Here is a 27,144-nt window from a genome sequence, read left to right as displayed (position 1 = left end):
TAGTTGTTGTTCTAGGTACTAGAGAGATATGAAGATGACCAAGTTGCAATTTCTGCCCTAAAGTAGCAAATTCAAATGGAAGAGGGAGTAATTCTAGTACAAGGCAAAATATGCTACATCAGAAGCATGAAAAGCATTATGGGATTTTAGGAGAGGAAATTTGTGTATAGTTGAGGGGGTTCAGAGAAGGCTCCAAGAAGGATAAGGCATTTGAGCTAGACTTTGAAGGATGGGTAATATAAGATTTTTGACTAGCAGGAATTGGGAAGGGGGAAAGGAGGACATTTATGGCAGAGGGAACAGTACAAGTAAAGATCTGGATGCACCAGAATACATGGAGTATTTAGGTAATAATAGTATGTAGTCCAGTTTGACTATAGTATAGAATATATATGTGTATAAACATACACACACACACACACATATAGTAGGGGACTGTTGAGAAGAAAGGGGCAACTAACAGCTCTAGTGGATAGAGCACTAGGCTTGGAATTGGGAAGACTCATCTTCATGAGTTCAAATCTGGTCTGAGACATGTTCTAGCTATGTCACCCTGGGCAAATCACTTAACCCTGTTGGCCTCAATGTATTTATCTGTAAAATGAACTGGAGAAGGAAATAGCAAACCACTCCAGTATCTCTGCCAAGAAAATCCCAAAATGCAGTCACAAAGAGTTGGACACAACTGAAAAATAATTGAACACAAAAACAATGAGAAGAAAATCAGGGAAAATATGTTGAGACCATATCAGAAGACAACTGGACATTATTAAGTAGACAAGTTTATAAGAAGGGGAGTGACAGTATAAACTATGTAGCAGTGACTTCAGTGCAAAGGAGTCTGATATGAATCAAAAGCATGGAGATGGCCATGTGGGCTATCACCTGGAGTGAGATACTTGTCTGATTTGATGTGTTTTGTAAACCAAATAGCTTCTTGATCTCAAGTTTCTCTCCACACAGATGCAATCTCCTCTTTGCTGCCAAAGTGACCTCCCAAAATTGCAGGTCTGACCATGTCACCCCCATATTCTTCTCCCCCCATTCATAATCAATAAACTCATGTTGATGCCTCATTACCTTTAGGACCAATTATAAAATGTTCTATTTGGCATTTAAAGCCCTTAAATATATGTCTTTCTCCTTCCTTTCAAGGTTTCTTACATTCTGCTTCCCCCATGTATTCTACATTCCACCAACTTTGGCCCAAATTGCTGTTTCTCACATGATACCACAACTTCCAAGCCTGGAATGTTCTCTCTTCTCATCAATCAGTTTTTTAGTTTTCCTGCCTCCCTTCAAGACAGTTCAAATACAACCTTTTTCAGGAGGCCTTTCCCAGTTCTCTCAGTTCATGTTTTTCCCTCTGAACTTACTCTCCATCCACCATCTATGTCTTGTCTGTATCTAGTTATTTATTTATTGTCTCTCTCATTAGGATGTGTTTGTTGAGGATAGAAATTATTTTTGCCTTTTTTTTACACCTTGTGCTTAACTCATTAAATAACTACTCAAATAAATAAATGCTTGTTGACTGACTCTTGTTTGGAGGAATTAATTTTCTCCAAGTGCCTATTGCTTCTTGGAGAATTAAATTCATATTTTGGATTCATAGTCATAGTAATGGATTCTAACTAAGGAATGTTATAAGTAACATATTCAAAGCCAGGTGTATGAAAGTGCAGAAGAATTGGAAAAGAATGAAAGTTTTATTCTGATTTCATATGACTAATCCTCATGGCTCTGTGGACATAAAGAAGTACCAGTCTGTGCTTTCATGGAATAGTCTCTATCGATCAGTATGAGCCCCAATTATATTTCTGTTTCAATTGTGTAGACTTAGTCTTATATCGAACTCCTGGGAAGCAGAGTAAGGTGCCTGTGGTAACCCAAGAGAACCTAATATAACGTCAGTTAATATTTATATAGGGTTTTAAGGTTGAAATTCTTTTAAATTTTCTTTTACAAGAGTTGAAGGCAGAATGAGTTTGGAAGAAGAAAGGAAATTAAGCTAATGGAAACTTAGCTGTAAAAAGGCAACTCCATACTAAGATTGCAATCTCTACAGTGATGACATGAACAGACCAAATGTTAATTGTACCCACCTTCCCCACCCCTCACTTCATTTGGTATCTGAAGGGACATTATGAAGTTCAAAGTGTAGGGCAATGGCAACAACTTTCTTAGGTACCATTGTCCCAGATTTCTGGGACCACTCAAAGTGAGAGTTGATCTACCATTCAACTTTTGGTTCTTATGCAAATCCAGATTTCAGGAGAGTAGGATGTGGTGATGAAAGATTGTATATGTTAGAGTTTCAGAAAGGTACTTAAGAATTCAGTTGAGATTGCATCATTTCCTTTACTTTTAAATTTTTGTTACTATCAATAAGATCATGGCTAATCTTTCCACACAAAGGATCTAGCAGAATCTCAATATTCAGAAGATTTTTTGTCTGTAAATATACATGACTTGTTATATACATTTTTTTCTTTTTGAAATAAAAGGCTAATAAAGTCATACTCTAGCATAGGAATTAGGAATTTGCTTATTAAATGTAACAGCTAAATTATTGTGTTTCTAATTCTGATTTGTGAGCTGCAATTTTTTTCTTTAATTGCTCTTTTTTTTGTTCCTAATCATTCTTCAATGGAATGAGAAATTTAGAGAGGGAATTTAGAGCCCATTTATTCAGGAAATTATAAATTCTTTTGCATCATGGCCTTATTTGACTGTGTAGTAAAACTTATAGACCCCTTCTCAGGAAAATATTTTAAGTACATTAAAATAAAACACATAGGAATATAGGAAAATACAAAGGAAATCCAAAATATTGAATTAGTGATTAAATTTTAAAAAAAGCTTTTGGACCCAAATTTAATAATATTTAATATAGTTCAGTACTCTAACTTTGAAGATGAGGAAATTGAGGCTTATAGAGATTAAGTGACCTATCTAGGGTTATTCAGCTAATTATTGATAGAACCAGGACTGGAACACAGGTCTTGACTCAGCCCAAAGGTTGTACTTCCTTGGTTTTTAAAACTGTCTATGTGTCATTCTGGAATTGATTTCTATTTTGAGGTTAAATAATTAATGTAAACCTAGTATCAAGAGAGGGAAACACTTTAAGGTTGGATTTAGAAAATGTTTCCATTTTATTTAAAAACCTTATAGAGATTGAGGCTTTCCCCATACATCATCCTAAAGTAGCCATTGGCTTTTTACAAAGACTTTTAAATTACTTATGTCAGGACATTATCCTTATTGATGGAAATTTTTAATGTAAGATGGTGAAGGATGGACTGCTAATCCTGGCCCCCAAAGTAATAGATTCAGATACTTGTGGTTTGTGTTAATACATTAGTTATTAATATTTAATGTTCTTTTGTCTTCCATTTTAGCCCATCTCTGCCTGCCCTTGATTGGCAGCTGCCATCTCACTCAGGACCTTATGAACTTAGGATCGAAGTACAGCCCAAATCCCACCACAGAGCTCATTATGAGACCGAAGGAAGTCGAGGGGCTGTGAAGGCATCTGCTGGAGGACACCCTATTGTACAGGTATCAGTATTTTTCAAGGCGAGGTTTGTTCATTCTGACATATCACCTGAAATGTATACTTTTTGGTATTCTTTGTCCTTTCTTTGGAAAGAAAGCAAGTATAGCTCTTCCTTCTTTTCTCTCCCTTTCTCCCACCATCCCCACTTTCTTTGCCTCACCTTATCTTTTTTTTCTATCATCTCTCCTCTCTCCTCCTTCTTACCTTTCCTCCCCTCAACACTGATCTCACAAGAAGTCAAGTGAAGTGTTTGGATTGTTTTCTTTTTAAAAGTATTTTAGATGCTGGATTTCTCTTTAAAAATTATGAAAAATCCAGAGTACTATGTGATCTTTTTCTCCAGTACCTTTGTGAGGTACCTATGGTTGTTGAATTTAAATTTATGTCTAAAAATAAACGCTAAATTTAGAGATGAGCTTATGGTTCTTGTAAGTAGGCAATGCTAGGAAGATAGATTGGTATTTAAGACAGTATGGTTCTTGTGAGAAAGTTAGGTAAGCTGCTTTTCTTGGTTTTTCTATCCCCATACATTTTCTTAAAGTCCCTTTTGCATCATAAGCAGAAAACAATGAAATCAGAAACTCAAATTACTGCATTTAGAAAAAGATAAACAGCACAAAATCATCAAGCAAAGAGGAAAGATGCTTTGGACCACCCTGGGAATTCTTCTAACTTTCCAGATGGTGGCAGTATGCATCATGGAGGGAGAGTGGGGGAAGTTGTCCTTTCTGTTATCTTCATGGCTTCTTTCAATGGATTTGAGGGGCTCCCTTAATGCTAATTAAATTCTTTGTGTGCTTTAGGATAGAGAAAAAAGGAATGAAAGGAAAGGAAAGTTAACCTGATAGTATAAAGATTTTTTTTCAGTTTCCTAGTGACAAGTCTTTGTGAATAATTTTAATATTTGTCAGGATTATTTACTTGAGGAAACTTTGAGCCAGGCACTTAAACCTTTTTAGATCTCACTTTCCTTATCTATAAAAAGATGAGTTTAGACTAGATAATGGCTAAGATCATTTTTAGATTTATGATTTTATGATCATAACCTGATCATGGCTAACTGGGTGCCAAAAAACCCAGAGTACCAAGATATCCTTATAGCTCCACCTCAGTTTTATATATAAAACTATTCAAAATGCCAACTTGTAGCTGATAACCCACATAAATAAACAACTCTAGGAGTAGAAAAGGATTGAATCTGACAGTGCACAATTTAGTGGATACTCTTAAACCTGACCACTTCACCTGAGGTGAAACCTTGCTCAGACTTTGTCTATATAATTTGCTCACTGATTTAAGTAAACCCTCTAATCAGTTCACTAGATAGATATTATCTGGATGACTTCTTCAACTATTATAAGACCTGTGCTTCTGGCTTTTGCTCTTTAAAAAAAAGAAAAAGGGCACCTTGGTATCTCAGTGGATAGAGACACAGGCCTAGAGATGGGAAGTCTTGGATTCAAATATGACTTCAGACACTTACTAGCTTTGTGACCTTGGGAAAGTCACTTAATCCCCCAATTGCCTAGCTTTTACCAATTTTCTACCCATTCTTTCTTTTTTTAATTTTTATTTGGTCATTTCCAAACATTATTCATTGGAAACAAAGATCATTTTCTTTTCTTCCCTCCCCCCCTCCCACCACCTCTCCCACAGCTGACGCGCAATTCCACTGGGTATCACATGTGTTCTTGATTCAAACCCATTTCCATGTTGTTGGTATTTGCATTAGAGTGTTCATTCAGAGTCTCTCCTCAGTCATATCCCCTCCACCCCTGTAGTCAAGCAGTTGCTTTTCATCGGTATTTTTACTCCCACAGTTTATCTTCTGCTTGTGGATAGTGTTTTTTAGATCCTGCAGATTGTTCAGGGACACTGCATTGCCACTAATGGAGAAGTCCATTACCTTCGATTGTACTACAATGTGTCAATCTCTGTGTACAATGTTTTCCTGGTTCTGCTCCTTTCGCTCTGCATCACTTCCTGGAGATTGTTCCAGTCTCCATGGAATTCCTCTACTTTATTATTCCTTTTAGCACAATAGTATTCCATCACCAACATATACCACAATTTGTTCAGCCATTCCCCAATTGAAGGGCATCCCCTCATTTTCCAATTTTTGGCCACCACAAAGAGTGCAGCTATGAATATTCTTGTACAAGTCTTTTTCCTTATTATCTCTTTGGGGTACAAGCCCAGTAGTGCTATGGCTGGATCAAAGGGCAGACAGTCTTTTATCACCCTTTGGGCATAGTTCCAAATTGCCCTCCAGAATGGTTGGATTAATTCACAACTCCACCAGCAATGAATTAGTGTCCCTACTTTTCCACATCCCCTCCAGCATTCACTACTTTCCATAGCTGTTATGTTAGCCAATCTGCTAAGTGTGAGGTGATACCTCAGAGTTGTTTTGATTTGCATCTCTCTGATTATAAGAGATGTAGAACACTTTTTCATGTGCTTATTAATAGTTTTGATTTCTTTGGCTGAGAATTGCCTGTTCATGTCCCTTGCCCATTTATCAATTGGAGAATGGCTTGGTTTTTTGTACAATTGATTTAGCTCTTTGTAAATTTGAGTAATTAAACCTTTGTCAGAGGTTTTTATGAAGATTCTTTCCCAATTTGTTGCTACCCTTCTGATTTTAGTTACATTGGTTTTGTTTTTACAAAACCTTTTTAATTTGATGTAGTCAAAATTATTTATTTTACATTTTGTGACTCTTTCTAAGTCTTGCTTGGGGGAAACCTTTCCCTTCCCAAAGGTCTAACAGGTATACTATTCTGTGTTCACCTAATTTACTTATAGTTTCCTTCTTTATGTTCAAATCATTCACCCATTCTGAATTTATCTTGGTGTAAGGTGTGAGGTGTTGATCCAAGCCTAATCTCTCCCACACTGTCTTCCAATTTTCCCAGCAGTTTTTTTTATCAAATAATGGATTTTTGTCCCAAAAGCTGGGGTCTTTGGGTTTGTCATAAACTGTCTTGCTGAGATCATTTACACCAAGTCTATTCCACTGATCCTCCTTTCTGTCTCTTAGCCAGTACTAAATTGTTTTGATAACCACTGCTTTATAGTATAGTTTGAGATCTGGGACTGCAAGTCCTCCTTCCTTTGCATTTTTTTTTCATGATTTCCCTGGATATCCTTGATCTTTTGTTCTTCCAAATGAACTTAGTTATGGTTTTTTCTAATTCAGTAAAGAAGTTTTTTGGTAATTCAATGGGTATGGCACTAAATAAGTAAATTAATTTGGGTAGGATTGTCATTTTTATTATGTTAGCTCATCCCACCCATGAGCAATCAATGTTTTTCCAATTGTTTAGATCTAGTTTTAGCTGTGTGGAAAGTGTTTTGTAGTTGTGTTCATATAGTTCCTGTGTTTGTCTCAGCAGATAGATTCCTAAGTATTTTATATTGTCTAGGGTGATTTTGAATGGTATTTTGCTCTCTAATTCTTGCTGCTGAAATGGGTTAGAGATATATAGAAATGCTGATGACTTATGCGGGTTTATTTTGTATCCTGCAACTTTGCTAAAATTGTTGATTATTTCGAGTAACTTTTTGGTTGATTATCTAGGATTCCTTAGTAAACCATCATATCATCTGCAAAGAGTGATAGCTTGGTCTCCTCATTGCCAATTTTAATACCTTCAATTTCTTTTTCTTCTCCAATTGCTACTGCTAGTGTTTCTAATACAATGTTAAATAATAGAGGTGATAATGGGCATCCTTGTTTTACTCCTGATCTTATTGGAAAGGCTTCTAGGTTATCCCCATTGCAGATGATGTTTGCTGATGGTTTTAGACATATACTGTTTATTATTTTTAGGAAAGGCCCTTCTATTCCTATACTTTCTAGTGTTTTCAATAGGAATGGGTGTTGTATTTTATCAAAGGCTTTTTCTGCATCTATTGAGATAATCATGTGATTTTTGTCAGTTTGCTTATTAATATGGTCAATTATGTGGATGGTTTTCCTAATATTGAACCATCCTTGCATTCCTGGTATGAATCCTGCCTGGTCATAGTGGATGACCCTTGTGATGACTTGCTGGAGTCTTTTTGCTTAGTATCCTATTTAGGATTTTTGCGTCTATATTCATTAGGGAGATTGGTCTATAGTTTTCTTTCTCTGTTTTTTACCTGCCTGGCTTTGGGATCAGTACCATGTTTGTGTTGTAGAATGAATTTGGTAGAACTCCTTCTTGGCCTATTCTGTCAAATAGTTTGTTTAATATTGGGATTAGTTGTTCTTTGAATGTTTGATAAAATTCATTTGTGAATCCATCTGGACCTGGGGATTTTTTCTTAGGGAGTTCTTTGATGGCTTGTTCAATTTCTTTTTCTGAAATGGAGTTGTTAAGGTAATTTATTTCTTTCTCTTTTAGTCTAGGCAATTTATATTTTTGTAAGTATTCATCCATATCACCTAGATTGCCATATTTGTTGCCATATAATTGGGCATAGTAGTTTTTAATGATTGCCTTAATTTCCTCTTCATTAGAGGTGAGGTCTACTTTTTCATCTTGGATACTGTCAATTTGGTTTATTTCTTTCCTTTTTTTAATTGGACTGACTAGTACTTTGTCTATTTTATTTGTTTTTTCAAAGTACCAGCTTCTAGTCTTATTTATTAAATCAATAGTTCTTTGACTTTCAATTTTATTAATTTCTCCTTTGAGTTTTAAGATCTCCAATTTAGTCTTTATCTGAGGATTTTTAATTTGTTCACTTTCTAATTTTTAAATTTGCATGCCCAATTCATTGACCTCTTCCCTTCTTAATTTGTTAATATATGAACTCAAGGATATAAATTTGCCCCTGAGTACTGCTTTGGCTGCATCCCATAGGTTTTGAAAGGATGTCTCATTGTCATTTTCTTCAATGAAGTTATTAATTGTTTCTATGATTTGTTCTTTAACTAACTGGTTTTGGAGAATCGTATTGTTTAATTTCCAATTAATTTTCGATTTACCTCTCCATGTTCCCTTACTAATTATTATTTTCATTGCATTGTGATCTGAGAAAGTTGCATTTATTATTTCTGCTCTTTTGCACTTGTTTGCAATGTTTTTTATGCCCTAATACATGGTCAATTTTTGTAAATGTACCATGTGCTGCAGAAAAGAAGGTATATTCCTTTTTGTCCCTATTTATTTTTCTCCACATGCCTACTAACTCTAATTTTTCTAAGATTTCATTCACTTCTCTTACCTCTTTCTTATTTATTTTTTGGTTTGATTTATCTAGTTAGGATAGAGGAAGGTTCAGATCTCCCACTAGTATAGTTTTCCTATCTATTTCGTCCTTGTGTTCCTCTAGTTTCTCCTTTAGAAATTTGGATACTATGCCATTTGGTGCATACATGTTGAGTACAGATATTTCCTCATTGTCTATACTGCCTTTTATCAGGATGTAATTACCTTCCCTATCTCTTTTAACTAGATTTATTTTTACTTTGGCTTTGTCGGATATCATGATTGCGACTCCTGCCTTCTTTTTGTCAGTTGATGCCCAATAGATTTGGCTCCACCCTCTTACTTTCACCCTATGTGTATCTACCTTTCTCATATGTGTTTCTTGTAGACAGCATATGGTAGGGTTTTGGACTCTAATCCACTCTGCTATTCGCTTGCATTTTATGGGTGAGTTCATTCCATTCACATTCAGAGTTATGATTACTAGCTGTGTATTTCTGAGAATTTTGATTTCTGCTCCTTTACCTGCCTTTTCTTCTTTCACTATTTCCTTCTACACCAATGTTTGCTTTTGAATGGTCCCCCTTGTTCCCACCCTTATTTTACTTCCCTTTCTACCCCCCTCCCTATTTATTCCCCCCTTATTTTCCCTGTAGTCTTTCTAAAATTAACCCCCCACTCCTTCCCTCTCTTGTGCTGCTTCCCTCCCCACCAGATCTTTTGTTACCCTTCTACTCCCCTATAGGGTGCAAATCTATTCTCTGCCCCCAATGGATTGGATTGTTTTTCCCTCTTTGAGTCACTTTCAAAGCACGTAAAAGTTGAGTATTTCCTGTCTCTGACCTCTTGACCCTTCCAGTGTATTGATGTTCTCCCCCCTCCCACCATGAGCTTCTTTATGACATAAATTTACCCCCATTTGTTTCTTTTCCCATTTCTTTTAATATTAACCTATTTTAAGCTCTAGTTATATATATATACACATATATATATGCATACTCATGCATATGTATTTTTGCATGCATATATCTATATACCTATTTATGTCTTGTCCTTTCATCCTATACAGTTTGTTGCTGTTCCCTCTAAGTATACTTCTTTTTGCTTCCCAGCTATAACAACAGTTTTTAAGAATTACCAATGACCTCTTTCTTATAGGGATACATATCATTTTAACTTACTGAGTCTCTTAAAAGAATTTTTTTTTCTTTTTCCCCCTCTTTTTTAATTACCTTTTGATGATTCTCTTGAGTTCTGTCCTTGAACATCAAATTTTCTGTTCAGGTCTGGTCTTTTCTTTACAAATTCTTGAAATTCTTCTATTTTGTTGAATGACCATACTTTCCCCTGTAAGAATATAGTCAGTTTTGCTGGGTAGTTGATTCTTGGTTGTAGACCTAGTTCCCTTGCTTTCCAGAATATCGTATTCCATGCCTTTCTTTTTTTCAGTGTGGATGCAGCCAGATCCTGAGTTATCCTCACTGTGGTTCCTTGGTATCTGAATGACTTCTTGGCAGCTTGTAATATCTTTTCTTTGGTCTGATAGTTCTTGAATTTGGCTATAACATTCCTGGGTGTTGTCAGTTGGGGATTAAGTACAGGAGGTGATCTGTGGATTTTTTCAATCTCCACTTTTCCCTCTTGTTCAAGGATTTCAGGGCAGTTTTCTTTAATAATTTCCTGTAATATAATGTCCAGGCTTTTTCTTCTGTCATGGTCTTCTGGTAGGCCAATAATTCTTAAATTGTCTCTCCTTGAACGATTTTCTAAATCCTCTGTTTTGTGAATGAGATGCTTCATATTTTCCTCAATTTTTTCATTCTTTTGGTTTTGTTTTATAGTGTCTTGCTGCCTTGTGAGGTCTCTGGATTCAAGTTGTTGTATTCTGGTTCTTAAAGACTGGATTTCATCCTTAGTTTTTTGGTCGTCCTTTTCCTTTTGGTTGGATTTTCTTTGGAGGTCATCTTTCATCTTCTTCACCTCATCTTTCGTCTGCTTTGCCTCATTTTCCAGCTGGTTGATTTTGGCTTTCAAGACACTATTTTCTGTTTCCAGATGACTTATCTTAGTTTTTAAGTTCTTTTCCCAATTGTCTTCAGCCTCTCTTAATTGTGTTTTGAATTGCATTTTGAGTTCTTCCACAGCCTGTATCTAATTCGCTGGGATTTCTGATTTTTCCTTTGCTGGGTCCTCCCCCTCTGTTTCATTCGCTCTTTGCTCATTACCTGTGCAGAGCTGTCTATTGTAATTTCTTTCTTCTTTTTCTGTTGTTTGCTCGAGTTTATCTCTTCTTTGCTCCCCGTATTTGGCTGTGCTCTTGCTCCTCTCATTTTGTTTTGGTTTTGGGGCTGTCAGTCTCCCCTCTTGGAGCTTTGTCAGATCTCTTGGTACAGTCTCTAGGGGAGGAATGTTAGCTTCCCTGTCCTCTGGAGGCTTTTGATTGGATTGAGTTCAATTGGGTTGGGCTGTATGTGGTATGAAGCTCTGAGGCTTTGAAGACTCCTGGAAGGCTGGGCCGCCCAGGCTCTCTCCAGTTCTCTCCAGCTGCTTCTCCATTGTCCGCAAGTGCCTTTGCCTGCCTCCCTAAACTCTGAGGAGTTCTGATGGGATTAGTTCAACTGGATTAGTTTGGATGTGCCCGAGGCAAGGGTGAGACTGGAGCCAGATGGAGGGACCCAGCCACTGCCCATTTCTCCCTGGCTTCCTCCCCACTGTCCAAGCTGGATGCTCTGAGCCCGGCGCCCCACTGCTCACAAGGTAGACCCTCCAAACCAGCACCTTTGCCTGCTCAGAGGTTCCCGCTGCTGCTGGGGGCTCAGCCCTCTGGGTTGTGGGGGAGGGGTCCTGGAATCTTCGCTCTGCCTTCCCCTTAGCCCTGAGTATTCTCGGATTCCGGCTTTTGGGGGGCGTACCTTTTGATTTAAGTCCAGAAGGAGGGTTCCCTGCTTCTGTCCTGTTGTTCAGATTGAATTTCGGTGCCCTAGGAGCATTCAGTCTGTATCGGTAAGGAAGGGTCTTCCATGAGGTCTGAACTTTTGCTGCTTGCTAAGCTGCCATCTTGACTCCGCCCCCCTCTACCCATTCTTGATATTGATCTAAGACACAATTACGGACATGTAAAAAAGAAATTATTGATGTTATGTATCATGAAATCATCATCATCTAAAGTTTGAAAAGCACTTTACAAATACTATCTTATTGTCTCAACAACCCTAGGATTGTTGTTGTTATTACCTGCATCTTACAGATGCTGTTACTATCCACAGCTTACAGATGAGGAAACTGAAGCAAATATTCAGTCAAGCGACTTGCCTAGGGTCCCATAGCTAATAAATATTGGAGACCAGATCTGAACTCAGCAATTGGCATAGTGCCTGGTATATAACAGGTGCTTAATAAATATTTACTGACTCCAGGTCCAGCACTTTGCCCATTTTACTACCTAGCTGCCTTCATAGATATGCATACACACATATGTATATATACACATGTATACATACACATGTATACACATGCATCTGGTAAAGTTCTAAATATTGTTTTATTTCTAAATTTAAATTGACTTAAATTTAATGAAATAATTTAATAATGAAATTAATTTAATTCAAAAATATTTTCCTCTGATTACATGTAAAAACAAATTTTAACTTTGTTTTAAAAAAATTGAATTCTAAATTCTTTCCCTTCCTTCCTCCTCTTTGAGTTGGTAGGCAGTCTGATATAGGTTTAAATATTTGGTTTTAAAAATGTCATTAATTGATGTTTTCAGAGGTTCAGTTAAATTCAATCTTTAAAAAAAGAACCAAGAAACTCCTATTCATACATTTCTCCCACAAGGCTATCACTATAAAAGAATAAAATGACTCAAGTGAGCTTTTCTCACTAATTTTCTCTTAAGTAAAAGAAATAGGAGAATATTTTTAAGCCAAGGCTAGATAACCACTTGTTTAGAATGCTGTGAAGAGAATTCCCATTCAGCTATGAACTTGAGTTCTGAAGGCCCTCCAACTTGGTGATGTGTGTGTGTGTGTGTGTGTGTGTGTGTGTGCATGCGTGAGTATGTCCCATATCTGCTTCATAAAAAGGCTGGAAGGAGTGGGCAGTTTATTTTCCTCACTGCTTTGTGTTTGAGAAATGCCACATGGTCTTGTTATCATTTAGAATAATAAATGTACTGAAGTTGGTAAGCAAATTCCAAGTGAAGAGACCAGCACAGAGGCAATAGTCAGACAGCAGAGGCCTATGTAAAAGGAGCTCATGGTTTCTGAGCCAAATTCTGCCCTCAGATGAGTGTCTGCAGCTCATGTTGACTTTAGTACTTTTCCTGCATACATCTAAGGGTAGAATTTGGCTCTTCGAGTAGTGACTCAGTGTGGCATTTCCCCACCTCATAAACATTTTGAAAAAAAATATATGGTTTACTTTGCTCCAGGGTTAGGACATTGAGGATGAGGTCTTTGACCAGTATGCCTCATTGGTAGCAAGGAGGCAGACATAACATCTACCTTCTGTCACTATTTTCTGTCTACAGAAAATTAAGAAAAAAAAACCAAATAGATAAATTCTTTGGAGGATTTGCCTTTTCTTTCTGCCACAGGTTTTACCTAATAACCTTTAAAAGTTTTTAGGTTGTTGCTAACTTTCAAGGACAGCATCAGATATGAAAATCTTTTCATGTGGGCTAAAACTCCAGGTTGTGCAAAATTTATACACAATGTTTCTTTTCTTTTCCCCCAATCATGAAACTGGTCTCCCCAACCCTGTTATTTGGAAAATCATACAAGTTGGAAAGGTCCCTCAGCAGGGCTTACAGTATTTGTGTGTTATTCCATTTAGATAAATGAAGAGGGAAAGAGGGAGGGGAGGCCACAGAGGCAAATGGTTGGTTTTCAAGGCCAAAAATCAGTGAAATGGAGGCAGAAGGATGTATGCTGAAAAGCTAAGCACTTTAGTTGAACATTTGTGAATGATATTAAAGTGATGTTTGTAGCCACACACTTGGTGCCAATTAATACCTACTCAGGTCTCTGCATGATGTGAGGAAATGTCGATGGAGAGACATCAGTGCTCCATGACTAGTCTGACATTTCAAGTTTCCACCTTGCTAGTTGGAAAAAGTGGAGAAAATGCCAGTGTTTTAGTTAGGCTAAATAACTAAAGACATTTCCCTCCCCTCTCCTGCTTCAGTTTTTAGTGAATGAAAGTGTGCTATTGCTGAGTGGAAAAGATAGTATGCCAAGAAGTAAAGGAAGACTGGTAAGGAGGAGAAATGAAAGTGAAGTTATGTTACTGTAGAGAAATTGTATTTTCAGTAAAACCTTAGGGCATAGATTTATTGTAGTTGTTCTTAGGGTAATGCAGAAACCATAGAGATCATGGGAATTTGCCATATATACTTTTTAGCACTTTTCTTTCTAAAAATCAAAGCTTTTAGGCATCATTAGTCTCATCACAATAGCTCACCAAGAATATCACATCACTTTTCCTATGGGGCAACTTGGTGTCATTGTCATTCAATCATTTCTGTTCAGTCATATCTGACTGATTCATTTGGGACTTCTTTAGCATAGATATTGGAGTGATTTGCCATTTCCTTTTCCAGCTCATTTGACCAATGAAGAAACTGAGGCAAACAGGGTTAAATGACTGGACCATACAGATAAGAAGTATCTGAGATCAGATTTGAACTCAAGAAGATGAGACTTCCTGATTCCAGGACCAGCACTCTAATCTACTGTGCCAACTAGCTACCCAAACACAGCTTGGTATAGTAGTAGTAGAACAAAGCACAAGCTTAGAAGTCAAGAGGTCTTAACTACATCTTGGTTCTGTCACTTGCTGTGTGACTAAGTAATTTTGCTTCCAGAGCCTCAGTTTCTAGAATGAAGGGATGATATTAATGACTTATATGGCTCTAAATCTTTTGGTCTTTGTTGACTTATGGAGGACGTGCTATTTGTATAAAATCTGCTCAAGTCAAAAGAAGTAAAACTTACAGGACATAGTACTTCATTTTTGGGAGTAACTTAAAGCTTGGGTAGACTCCAAATATGTTCCTCCTTTAATGTAGTTTTCTTCTTAAAGGAGAATGTCCAGTGAAGACTAGTAATATACAAATGCCCAAGCCAATCTACCTGTGGGTTTACTAGTCTCTGGTTAGAATATTTATCAGTCATCATATAGAATTCCACCTGTATGTAAGATGTATGTTTTATAACTTGGACCCAAAGAATAAAAGAAGTGAGAGGGAGGAAGGCTGGATAGGAGAAGGATAGGTCAGGACCCCTGCCTGTAGTTATTCAAGGCAATTAATTCCAGGAGAATGGAAGAGACTAGAGCTGAAGACCTTCATATACTCACAGTGTCACTGGTACAGTTTTAATCTCTCTCTCTCTTTCTCTTTCTCCTCCTTTTCTCTTTTTTGGCCTTCCTTTTGCTTTCTTTCTCTTCACATACATAAATATACATGAATATGTGTATCCACACACACAAACATCTATATCTATGTATATATTACTTTAATAGTGGTGAAGGTGAGCTATGAGCTGTCTGAAGAGTGATGAACCAGCTTCCTTAGCTTCCTGACACTCTCCTCCCACCCCCAATTTCCTACTTTCAAGATCTGTTGAGTTAACAAGACAAGTTCCATGCCAATGAGCCATCTTACCACCAAAACTTCCTAGTCATTATTAGGCAGCTAGGCGTCTCATTGGAGATGAAAATTCAAATCTAGCTTCAGATACTGACTGCATGAGCCTGGTAAAGTCAATCTTTTTTAGCCTTAGTTTCTTGATATGTAAAATGGGGAAAATACTAGAGGAAATGAAGTCATATTAGTAAAGTATTTTGAAAGCTTTAAAGCACAATAAAAAGACTAGCGTTCAACCTGCAATCATTATTCAGTAAAGTGAAATTCATATTCTCCTTTTATACTCAGAATATGTATGTTTTGTCTACAATATCCACTCTCAGAACTGTGTGTGAGGTTTGGGTGGAATCTGAATGATATGTATGAGGATGTTACCATGCAAATCATGCCTTTTATCAATGTTGATGACTGGATCCTCAGAATTTGGAGCAACTAATTAATAGTGATACAAAAAATGAACTAATTATTAATTACCAACTCCCCCCAAAACAACTTTTAACCATTTTTTTTGGTAAGATGATTTGGGAGTCATTGTGATGCAGTGGGGAGAATATTCTCTTTAGGGTTAAAGGACTTGAGTTCAAAATCTGCCTTTGTCACTACTACTTGAGTGACCAAGCAAGCTGCTCAACTTGCTTGTTTCTTAATTCTCTTATTTGTAAGATGAAGGAGTTGTACTAGATAGCTTCTAAGCTACCTATTAGTTTTAAATATATGATCTGGTTTCTCTGGTTTGGGGCAAGGGATGAGAAAGCTGTAGATAGAGCCTCAATGCTCTTGTGTAAAGGTGCTATTGGGCTTTGTTCTGAGATGGAGCTGGGCTTTCTATCTCAAGTGCTAAGTTTAAATCTTCCTTAATTTCCTTGAGAGGAGAAGAAATAAGGTTATCAGAAAGATAGCTACAGCCCCTTTTATTAGGAAAAAGATTGGCAGTAATCTAATACACTTATGCATGAAGGAAATCTACCTATCTGATCTGCTCAACTGAGCTTGCTGACAAAGAAATGATTAGGGAAACTAAACAGGTTTCTGCTTTGGGCACAATATCTGGAGTAGGAATAGATAGTTAAAAGGAGGAGGAAGGAGTCAGAGAGGACTTCATAGTCTTGTACATGCATACATGTACCTGCAAGTACCCTTCTATGACCCTGGTGACCATGTCACTTGAAACCATCTCAAATATCATCACTTCTGGTTCTAAGGAAACATCTCAACCAAACCTAGTTTATTTCAACAACTTAACTCATTGTATTGCTTGAAAAACAGTAATTTTCAAGGGTTATATGGATTTTTCAGGGTCATATCCAGCCTCTGGAACAGCTGACTGTGAACTTTTCCTATGGCGACTATGTTGTTTCTGAATCAAAAAGCAGGACATGTGCTCTGATCAAGTGTATTTCTCTTTTGCTTGATAAACATACAGTTTTTTTTTCTTAAAATTGGAACTGTCTAGGAAAGATAACCATGGCCATTTTTAGAACTAGATTGTCCTTGGAGTAGGAGATCTTTGAGTTGGGATTTTGGATCTCCAGTCAGAGGATTGGGTTTCAAACTTTGATTCTATCACTAGTCTGAACTTGGGAAAGTCACTTAGTTACTTTCTGAGGCTCAATGTTCCCATCTGTAAAACTGGTAGAATAGTATCTATTGTGCCTTTATCATTGTGTTGTTGACACAATCAAATAAAATAATGTTTGTATACACTTTGTCAACTTTAAAGCTATATAAATGTCAGTTAATAATATTATTACCTGCCTCACTAGAAGGTTGCTAAGGTTCGTATAAGATAAAGTATTTAAGACATTTCTTAATTATGATGGCCTAAAGAAATCTCAGTAGTCATTCTTTTTGCATAAAAATAAAAAAAATGACCCTAGGACATTTGTAGAACTTTTAATAAAAGTGGAACTGTTCCTCTCTCAGTTCCTGAGGATCTTGATTAAATTTAAACTTCATTTCTTTAGCCCTAATCTGCCTATCCCCACTCCCTTTCTCCCATTCTGAGTCTGTATTATTTATTTGGAGTAGTGATTTTCAAATGTTTTTGCTCTCATCATTCTCTTAAGCTTAGATATCACTCCTCTGGCCCCCAGTAAAACATACTGTAGTTCTCTTCCTAAAACAAGTGACATTAATTAAGGATGACCAAGAGAAAGTTCATTTTTTCCTAAATTTCTTCATTTGTATCTAAATTTTTTGAATACATTTCTTGGTCATGATTTTAGGGGAAAAAATTGGAGGGAGGTGATAATTTACTTTATCATTGAAAGAATTTTAGTAGGTAGTATTTATTGCTTAACACATAACAGTTATTATATTTCATCTTGAATTTAATTCCACTGTGATTGTATAATAAAATTGTATTTCTATGATCTAAGTTTAATATGTACTGAATAAAACAGAGTCATCATTATATGTAGATAGACTGCTGGGCCTGGAATCAGGAAGACCCAAGTACAAATCCAGCCTCAGATTCCTACTAGTTGTATGACACTGGGCAAGTCACGTGACTTTGCCTCAATTTCCTCATTTGTAAAATGAACTGGAGAAGGAAATGGCAGACTACTCCACTATCTTATTTTTGCCAAGGAAATCCTAAATTGGGTCACAAAGAGTCAGACATGACTGAAATAACTCAGCAACAATAATCTGTGTGGAACATTTATGGGTCTGCTTTTAAAAATGAAATACCTGTCAAAATTATAGTTTTCAATAACTAGAGATAACTCCTTAAAATGATTGTAAATGAAAGATCAGAACATGGGACAGAAAGCCTGTTAAAGTGATAATGCTATCTACTATGAACTAAAAAGGAAATCTTCTTGACGATGAAGCAAAAATCAAGTTTCTTTATGAGCAAAATTATTTATTTGTGAGTAATGTAAAGCATTCCCTACAATATATGTGGCCAAATGAATTATGCATATGAAACTGAGGTAAGTAAGAAAGAAAGAATAGAGGTTTTTAAAGTTTAATTTTCAAGACAGTGGACTACAGAGTAGGCTAAAAATAGGTCTCATGTGTAATTATAAAACACACAAAAATAGAAAACTCTGTCTTTGGCATAACTCAATAACCACAAAGTTTTATCCTGTGTTGTTGAGTTATTTTAGCATATCCTTTAACACCAGCACTCTCTGACACCCTAACCTTATCCTTACTTTTCAAACGCATTACTGTAACATTAGACTGCAAAAAGAGGAGACCACAGATTAACTTGATAAGAGCATGACCAACTCCCTATTTAGCCATGAGAATTGTGCTGCCTATTTCTCAATGATGAGTCTTTGATCATAGAATGACAATTTTATGACTATTGAATAAACTCATTCATACTTATGCACTATATAACCAGAGCTTTCATATGTACATTGATTATTTCCTTTCCTATTCAATCATATTTGCCATTCATCTTGATGATTATCTTAGAAGAAACAAACAAAAAACCCTCTTTGTTCTGCATGAAAGCCCTAAGTACATAGTCAGAGTATAACTTATTTGAAGATAGAAGTCTGCCTTATAAATATAGTGGTGTAGTAGATAGAGTACCAGACCTGAAATCATGAAGACTTGAGTTAAAATTTATCAGACACTTACTATATCTCCCTGGCAAGTCACTTAACCTCCGTTTGATTTCGTTTTCTCATCTATAAAATGGAAATAATAATAGAACCTAGCTGCCAAGGCTGTTGGGACAATCATATGAGATAATAATTGTAAAGCTTTTAGCATAATGCCTGGCACATGGTAAGTGCTATATAAATATTAGCTGTCATTATTATGATATTATGATTATGACTATTATTAGGGCAGCTAACTGGCACAGTGGATAGAGCAGCAGGTCTGGACATCTAGTCATAAATGCTCACTAGCTATGTGACCCTGGCCAAGTCATTTAGTCTTGTTTGCCTTAGTTTATTAATCTGTAAAGTGAGCTTGAGAAGGACATGGAAAACCATTCTAGTGCCTTTGCTAAAAACAAAAGAGTTGGATATGACTAAAATGACTGAACAACAAAATTATTTTTATTACTCACTTTTCAAATGTCAATCCAGCAAACCCAATATCAGACTTTCTTTTTTGCTTATGATCACAGGAAAGTGAATAATAGAGCTGAGAGATAATCTTAAAGATTCTTGAGTGTGACATCCTTATTTTGCCAACAAGGTCCAGAGAGGTGACACAGTTTGCCTAAGGATACACAGTTAATTAGTTGAAGAACTGAGAACAGAACCAAGATCTCCTGAGTCTCAGTCTTCATTGCTGTCTGTGTGTGTCTATGTGTATGAGAAAGAGAAGGAGAGATAGACAGACAGACAGACAGACACAGAGAGTCAGAGAGAGAGAGAGAGAGAGAGAGAGAGAGAGAGAGAGAGAGAGAGAGAGAGAGAGAGAGAGAGAGAGAGAGAGAGAGAGAGAGAGAGAGAGAGAGAGAGAGAGAGAGAAGGGTTCTTGGGGGTAGGAGAGAAGAAGGTGAAAGGAGAAACATTTTGGTAAATATTCTCTTGTTTTTTCAGTTGCTCAATTTGACTATTTTTGTTCTTTCTTTGTAATCTCAGTTCATTAATGTAGTCCCTGGAACATGTGTTATGTGTTAAATAAAACCTTATTGATTGATTCCTTTAAAGATCTTTTGATATTTTTTCTAGGCATTGTACAGATCGTTCTCTTGGTTATGTTTATTTTGCTCTGTATTCATTCAGACCAATCTTTCCATTTCTCAGAATTCCTCATATTTTTCAGTTCTTTAAACAATAATATTCCATGCCATTCACATAGCACAATTTTTTCAGCTATTCCCCAATTATTAGGTACTAATTTTATTTTCAGTTCTGTGGGAGTAGTTTTATTCTTGATGAAATTATTATCTTCCTTTCTAACTTCTTTTCACTACCATCTCCTTCCCTGAAGTGTTAATAATCAAACAGCCCTTTCATACAGATGGAAATGCCATCTTCCTCATGTTGGGGATTATAAAGAATTGGCAAACACCTGCTAGTCAGGTTGCAGTTTATCATTAAAGTCTATACAGTCACTCAAAAACCTAGACTGTGAGCCCAGTTTTATTTTCTCTTTTTTAGAAAGCCATACTTTTAAAAGTAGATGCATTTCACACTTCTTATTTCCAAAATTAAAGATTGTTTGAAAAGAGAAAAAGGACAATAAAATAGAAAAGTAAAATAATCTGGCAGCTATTTGTTGGCAACTATTATAATGAAATATAAGGAGACTATGGAAGGTTTATTATAAAAGCTTCTTGGAATGGGCTTGAGTTTTTTTTTCCGCATTGGATTGTTCTCTGCCAATGCTTAGATGAAATATAGTGGCACAGTTGTTAATTCATCAATCATCAAATATTTATTAAGCATTTACTATGTACTAAATGCTAAGGATAGGAAGACAAAAAGATAAACTACCATTGGATTAAATGTTGTTGTCTTAGTTCAGTGATTCTTAACCTTTTTTTTGAGTCATGGACTCCTTTGGTAGTCTGGTGACACCTATAGACTCCCCTTCAGAATAATGTTTTTAAATACATAAAATAATAGATTAAAAAGGAAACTAATTTTATATCTCTTTAGAATACATATCAATGTAGTGATACGTCTTAATAATCTTTATGCTAATATTGGTCTATTGATATCAATTTACTAAGATATTATCTATAGATTAGATAGATAGATAGATAGATAGATAGATAGATATCAAACATATGGACTTTGGATTAAGAACTCCTTCACTAGTAGTTTTCCCCCTAAAAGTGTTTTCTGGAACTCAAGTTGCTGATGGAAGTTTTTGGCCTTTTGAGGATATCTTACTTTTCTCTAGCTTCTCTTCAGACAGGAATAATAAAAACTGTCAATGTCAGTTTTCTAGAAGAAAGTGGTTAACAAGTGACAAAGATCAGTTTGGGAGCCTCTAACTACTCAATTAAATTATTTAATTAGCCCATTTCCCCCTCTACTATTTTAAAGGGAATTTTATGTTGCATAATAAAATTCAATGAAAAAGAGGCAGACTTAATTTAACTTAAAATATATAATTTAATTGTTATGTGTAGAACACAACTCAAATTGGGGATTTTTTTAAAAAATGAAGCAATCATTCTAAATAAGTCTTCATTGTCGTTTGCCTGCCTCATAATAAAAACAGAAATCCTCTCTTACATCATTTTACCCCAAATTTTACTCCTCCTGCTATGTCACTTAATGTGCCACTTTCCTAGCTATCTATCCATCTGTCTGATTGGATGGATAGAAGGATGGACATATGGATGGATGGATAAAATGGGTTGCTACTTCTGTCTATGCCTTCTCTCCTACTTCTCTCCAATCCCCAATGATATTTTTAGTTTGGTTGTTTGTAGATATGAAGAGAATCAATAGAGTAACTTAGAATTCAGAGTGTTATGTGGATTATTTTGTAGTAATTTGATAGGATAGGATAGGATAGGATAGATGTTAGTCAGAGGATACCAGCATTTCATTCATATTCTCTTTTCTCTACAGCAGCAAAATTATTGAGGATTCTCTCTTCCTCAAAAGCTTTCATTTATATGGGCTATATCTATGGATAGTTATCATAGTAAGACATTTTGGTATTTTTATGAAGATAGTTTTCACTCTACTCTGTCCCTGAAAGGGTTTGGGGGATTCTCAGGGATCCCTGGATCTTACTTTGAACTGCTGCTGTACAGTTTGGTCATTATTTTTCTTGATCCAAATTGGATATGAGAGAATATTGAAAGAAGAATTGGGCTCACCTTTTTTTACTTTTGTCAACTCTTGTTTCTGTCTATACTTTATTTAAAATAAAAATTTTTTTTCATCCTACTAGTCCCATACTTACCATGGAATTCTAGTTTTTATACACCTTCTTTAAAAATGACATCATCAGGAAAGCTAGGTGTCTCAGTGCATGGAGTACCAGGCTTTAAGTCAAGAGGTCCTAGGTTCAAATCTAATCTCAGACACTTCCTAGCTGTGTGATCCTGGGCAGGTTACTTGACCCCATTAGCCTACCCCTTAAAATTTTTCTGCCTTGGAACCAATACTTATTATTGATTCTAAGACAGCAGGTAGATGTTTTTTAAAAAATGATGTCATTTATAAAGTAATAATCTGCCCTATTTGATAAGAACATTCTTTGTTATTGTTGCCTCTGATCTCTGATGAAAGTTTCTATTCATAATAAGGATTTTCTGAGTGCTATCAGATACTCTAATTTATGATAACTGTGAATAGAGCTTTTAACATCTTGGCATCAAGTGGAAACTGGTGGTCATAGGGGACAATTTTAGAATGGTTGCCCTTATTTTCCCATTCAGCTATCTGCTTGTTATTGCAGGACACCTTCTGATTGCCTCTCTGTCTACTTAAAGCACTGTGGGTGGAGTAAAAAATAGTGTTTGCTGTTTAATTGCCCCCCCCCCACTTTTATCAGTAAGTAATAGGGTTTGAACATAAAGGAAAAGAGAAGAGAACAGTCATTTATTGTAGAGAAAAATTTTAAAATACAAGGTTTGGTTTAAGTCAGTGATTCCATTCTAATCCTAGGATTTTAGAGTCAGGAAATTTGGCAGCAAGTATTTATTTATTATCTGCCAGGTCCTGAACATACAAAGAAAGCACAAAAAGGCAATGGACCTGAAAGGCCATCTAATACCAGCCCCAGAGGATGAAGACATTGCCCAAGATCATATTGCTTCTGTTTTCAATTTATTAAGCAGCAGTGTACTATAGGGAATAACCCTCTGAATTAAGAGTCAGAAGACCTGGTTTCTAATTCAGCCATAAACACAGTCTTAGCTGGGTGATCTTAGGCAAATCACAACCTCTCAACCTTAGTTTTCCATATTCGTAAAATGAGAATAACCATTGTTCTGTCTACATCACTGGGTTGTTATGCTTTGAAAGCCTTTAAGTTGTAAGTTAGTATTAACATTATTTTCATCTTTCTAATGCTCCTCTTTATTACATCTTTTAAAAAAATCTCCTTTATTATGAACTTGACAAGCATTAGCAAATGTTAGCACTTCAATAAGAATAAAGAACAATGAATAGAAAAAATAATTTTCTTCCATCCTTCCATCCATTCTTCCATTCATTTATTTGTAATCTGTACCTTTTGACCAAAACCATGTGTGCTAGTCTTTCTAATCCTCTGGACAGATTTCTTGATATTTGTGTTATTTCTCTCCACCTATTATATTTCATTCTCATGTTTCTTTAACCACTTTTTGTAAGGTTTTCATTAGCGTCTTTTGGAGAAAACCACAAATATAAAATCATTCTGCACGAAGAATTAGGAAATATTTAGAGATGGAAGGTAGATGAGAAACCAAAATGTAAAATTATTTTGGTGAAGGGAGACACAGAAACAATGTTGAAGTTAAATGAAGCATTCAAATGTAGCACCTTAGTTTAGTTTAGAATAAAGTAATTTTCAGTGAGTTTAGAAGTTGATATATGTATCCCATTAATATTTATTTTTTTATTTTAAAATCAGATTTTAAAATTCCTGCTTAACTAGTTTTGAATGAATGCAAATATGAAAGAGTATAGAAGAGGGATGGTCTATAATACTTTTATATTCATCCATAATATACAGAGACTGGAGATATGAACAGTGGAAAAGGAAAGTCTCCGGGGTATTGTATCTTCTAGGGTAGATGCCTTTTTTGGTGTGAGTTTACATCAGAGAGCTTGTTGAGGTCTCTTTCAACTCTCAAATTTTATGATTTTGTGACTAATTACTCCTTTTAGATACATTATGAATTCATGGAATATTAGAACTGGAAAGGAGTCGAGAGGTAGCCTTGTGTAGACTTATAATTTTTAAAATTAGGAAACAAACTCTAGGAGATGTACAGACATAGCTAATCAGTGCTAGAATTGAAACTAAAACTTAGCTTTCTTGACTGCTGGTTCAGCACTCTTCCTGTTTCACCCAGGATGGTCTGATGATTATTTTTCAAATAACAAAGAAAGAATAGGGTATTAGTTACTTTCCACGAGAATTCTTTGGTACTGCTTCTAACCAATTGTCTAACCATTTCCAGAGAGCATTATTAATATCAGAAAGGAGTAAGATGGTCTTCAGGTCCAAAAGCAACCAAAACAAAAATCTTTTTTGTCAACTACATTCTGGCTTCTTGAGACAAGGCTACATTCTGGTTCTTGAAGTTATATTTGTAGGATGTCAGAGATTTTTTTCTCCCCTAATCAGATAAATTCTGAAGTACCTGTATAGCAAACCTCTCCTCCTGGGTACCTGGATAAACACATCAGTAATTACCAATGTCATTGTTTATAATAATAGAGAGGAATATTTAAATCCTGCCTTTCTGATTCTGTAGGGCATAGTGCCTGTGAAGGATAGAAAAGATTTCTACACTCATCTCCTAATTTCCCTTTAGACTGGTCCTACAAAGGCTGTTGGCTAATGCAGCTACTGAAGCAGCTGTGCTAATGAAACAGTCAAGATGGCATCAGCCAAACACTCTGAAAAAATATTGTGGATTATTTACTACTCCATCCTGTTTCTCTTCCCATCCCTTGCTGTGACGTCATTTGGAAGGCTTGTTCTCCTGGGTTCTCCTATTGAATAGCTTCTTTATAGCATTGCAAAAGACCAGAATTTTAACCTGAGTCTTGACCACACATTGGATTAAACTTAATTTTTATAAGCACCATGAGTGCAAAGTCAGCATCTAGAATATAGGACACTCATAGCCTATATTTACTACTCATATTTAACTGCAGGGCTAAAGTAAAGTGAGTAGTACTACTGTTCAGTAGTTAGCTTTCAAAAATACCATTTGAAATGCACAAAATATCCTCTTAGCTCTAACTTCAGAGTTAAAATTCAAAGTTGACCATGCCTCAAAATTAAGGAATTTGAATCTTCATAGGGGAAAGTGACTAGTTTATACAGAGATTTATCAACAGAGATGGCATTAGAATGGAAAACAAATTCTGACAATGTGATGATGTAGATAAAACAATAATCATCCTGCCTTTGGCAGAAAGACCAAAAGTAGATCAGGAAGCCTAGACTGTCTTTCCGTGGAATCTGTGTATGTACCACAGGAAGAGTTTCTATCATAGACCTTGGAGCATGCAAAGGTGGGTTTGTAGACCTTAGGGGCCTGTCTGACATTGCCTCATCAGATTTCTTTATGCAGTATAGTCCCAGAATAGACCTTGCTTTCATGGTTCTCTAATGAATACTTTTTTTTTTTACCAGCCTATGAGAGATTAGACAGCCTTAGAAAAATGTGTTGTGCATATTGGGAAATGACTTATTTTTTCAGACCCTTAAGCCTGACATTTCAAAAAGTGCTGTCATTACTGTTCTTTTCCATTATATGTAGCCTTTTCTCCAAAAAACAAAATGTAGTTTACAAAGTCTTAAATACTGTAAGAAATAATTTTGTCAGCAATATTTTAATACTGTAGACAAATAACAAGATTCTCTATTTTTTTAAAATATTGAATGAGGTGGTTTATTTTACCTACTGATTTATTCCCACTTTTCTTATGTGATTTGTTTAAATGTATATTATATCTCTTTCTGTTTTGGAATGCTTCCTTAGAATTATTAAACTGAAAAGCCAGGCTTTCATGAGAGCCAGTTAAATAGTTATTACTGAAATAAATTATTATTTGATGGCAAAACTACTTAGTTACAATTAGAAGCCATCCATTTGAGAGTCACAAAAGAACAGAAACTCTGCTCCAGACCTGTCAGATTACTACGTATTGACATGTACCCAAGAGTTGAAATGAAACACGGTTAAAATTAAAATGCAGGCCTAACCAAAAGCCAGATGCTCCATTATAGGTCCTTGCTTGCTTACCTGCCAAATACTGGGTAACCTGCATGAGGCAAGTAATTAATTTTTTATAAGTCTGCCTTGGTAACTAGACATCTGTCCTCTATTCTTAAAGCAATATTTCAAGGCAAATGATTGTTTCCTCCCCTACACTTCCAATTACATAAAACCTAAAGAATTTTCATAATTTTATACATGGTCTATCTCCACCTCTGCACATGGAGCTGGATAGAATATACATTATTCCTGTCCATACTGAATTTAACTTTGGTCTGTTCCCTCTAGCACCAAATACAAGTCTAGGATCAGATTACTCAATCGCTCCCTCTAAATATGTTGTCAGGTTTTATGTCTAGTGTGGATTTATCATTTCTTTTCCTCCTGAAAGAGAAGCCTAACAGACCTCTTTTCAATGGCAAAGAGAGAAGATCTATTGTGCTAGAAAGGAATGTAATTGGCCAGCTTTCATTTTGTCAGGGTTGCAAAGTGAAAGAAAGCATCCTCATCAGGGGAGTGTTTAAAAATCAGAATAATCCAGAAAGAATTCCATACTGGGGGGTGGGGGTTGGAGGAAAGAAGGATTGAAGCAGTTAGATTTGAATGGGGATCCCCTCACTCATGGTAAAGGAGTATTGGTTTCAGACAGGTATGTAAAAAGGATTTAAAACACCTGTTAGAGTGTTTCAGAGTTAAGTAAAATTTAAGGAAATTCAGCTTTGGTTTTCCACACAGACATTGGGGAATAAAAGTCTAAGGTTTGGGCTACAAGTGGAAACCCACCCAAGGCAATAAACAGCCTTTAAAGGGACAGTATGATCAGGCTCCAAAAGTCTTAGAATTTAAACATTTCCAGTTTCTGAGTCTAGGACTAAAGAATTTTTTTTCCAAAACG

The 27,144-nt window shown here is 35.9% G+C and overlaps 1 protein-coding gene across 4 annotated transcripts in view; it reads left to right on the top strand.

Annotated features, from left to right (window-relative positions):
* Positions 1-27,144, top strand: part of NFATC1 (nuclear factor of activated T cells 1) — a 217,662-nt gene that overhangs the window by 63,136 nt on the left and 127,382 nt on the right. For all 4 annotated transcript variants that reach the window (XM_007487818.3, XM_007487820.3, XM_056823543.1 and 1 more), the window contains exon 3: positions 3,405-3,564. In XM_007487818.3, coding sequence (XP_007487880.1) covers positions 3,405-3,564 — 160 coding nt within the window. The remainder of the gene's footprint in view (positions 1-3,404; positions 3,565-27,144) is intronic.

This window comes from Monodelphis domestica, chromosome 3 (genome assembly GCF_027887165.1).
Source record: "Monodelphis domestica isolate mMonDom1 chromosome 3, mMonDom1.pri, whole genome shotgun sequence".
In the NCBI taxonomy this organism is placed as follows: Eukaryota; Metazoa; Chordata; class Mammalia; order Didelphimorphia; family Didelphidae; genus Monodelphis; species Monodelphis domestica.
The sequence above is the reverse complement of the archived record's forward strand: the minus strand, read 5'-3'. Positions and strand labels throughout refer to the sequence as shown.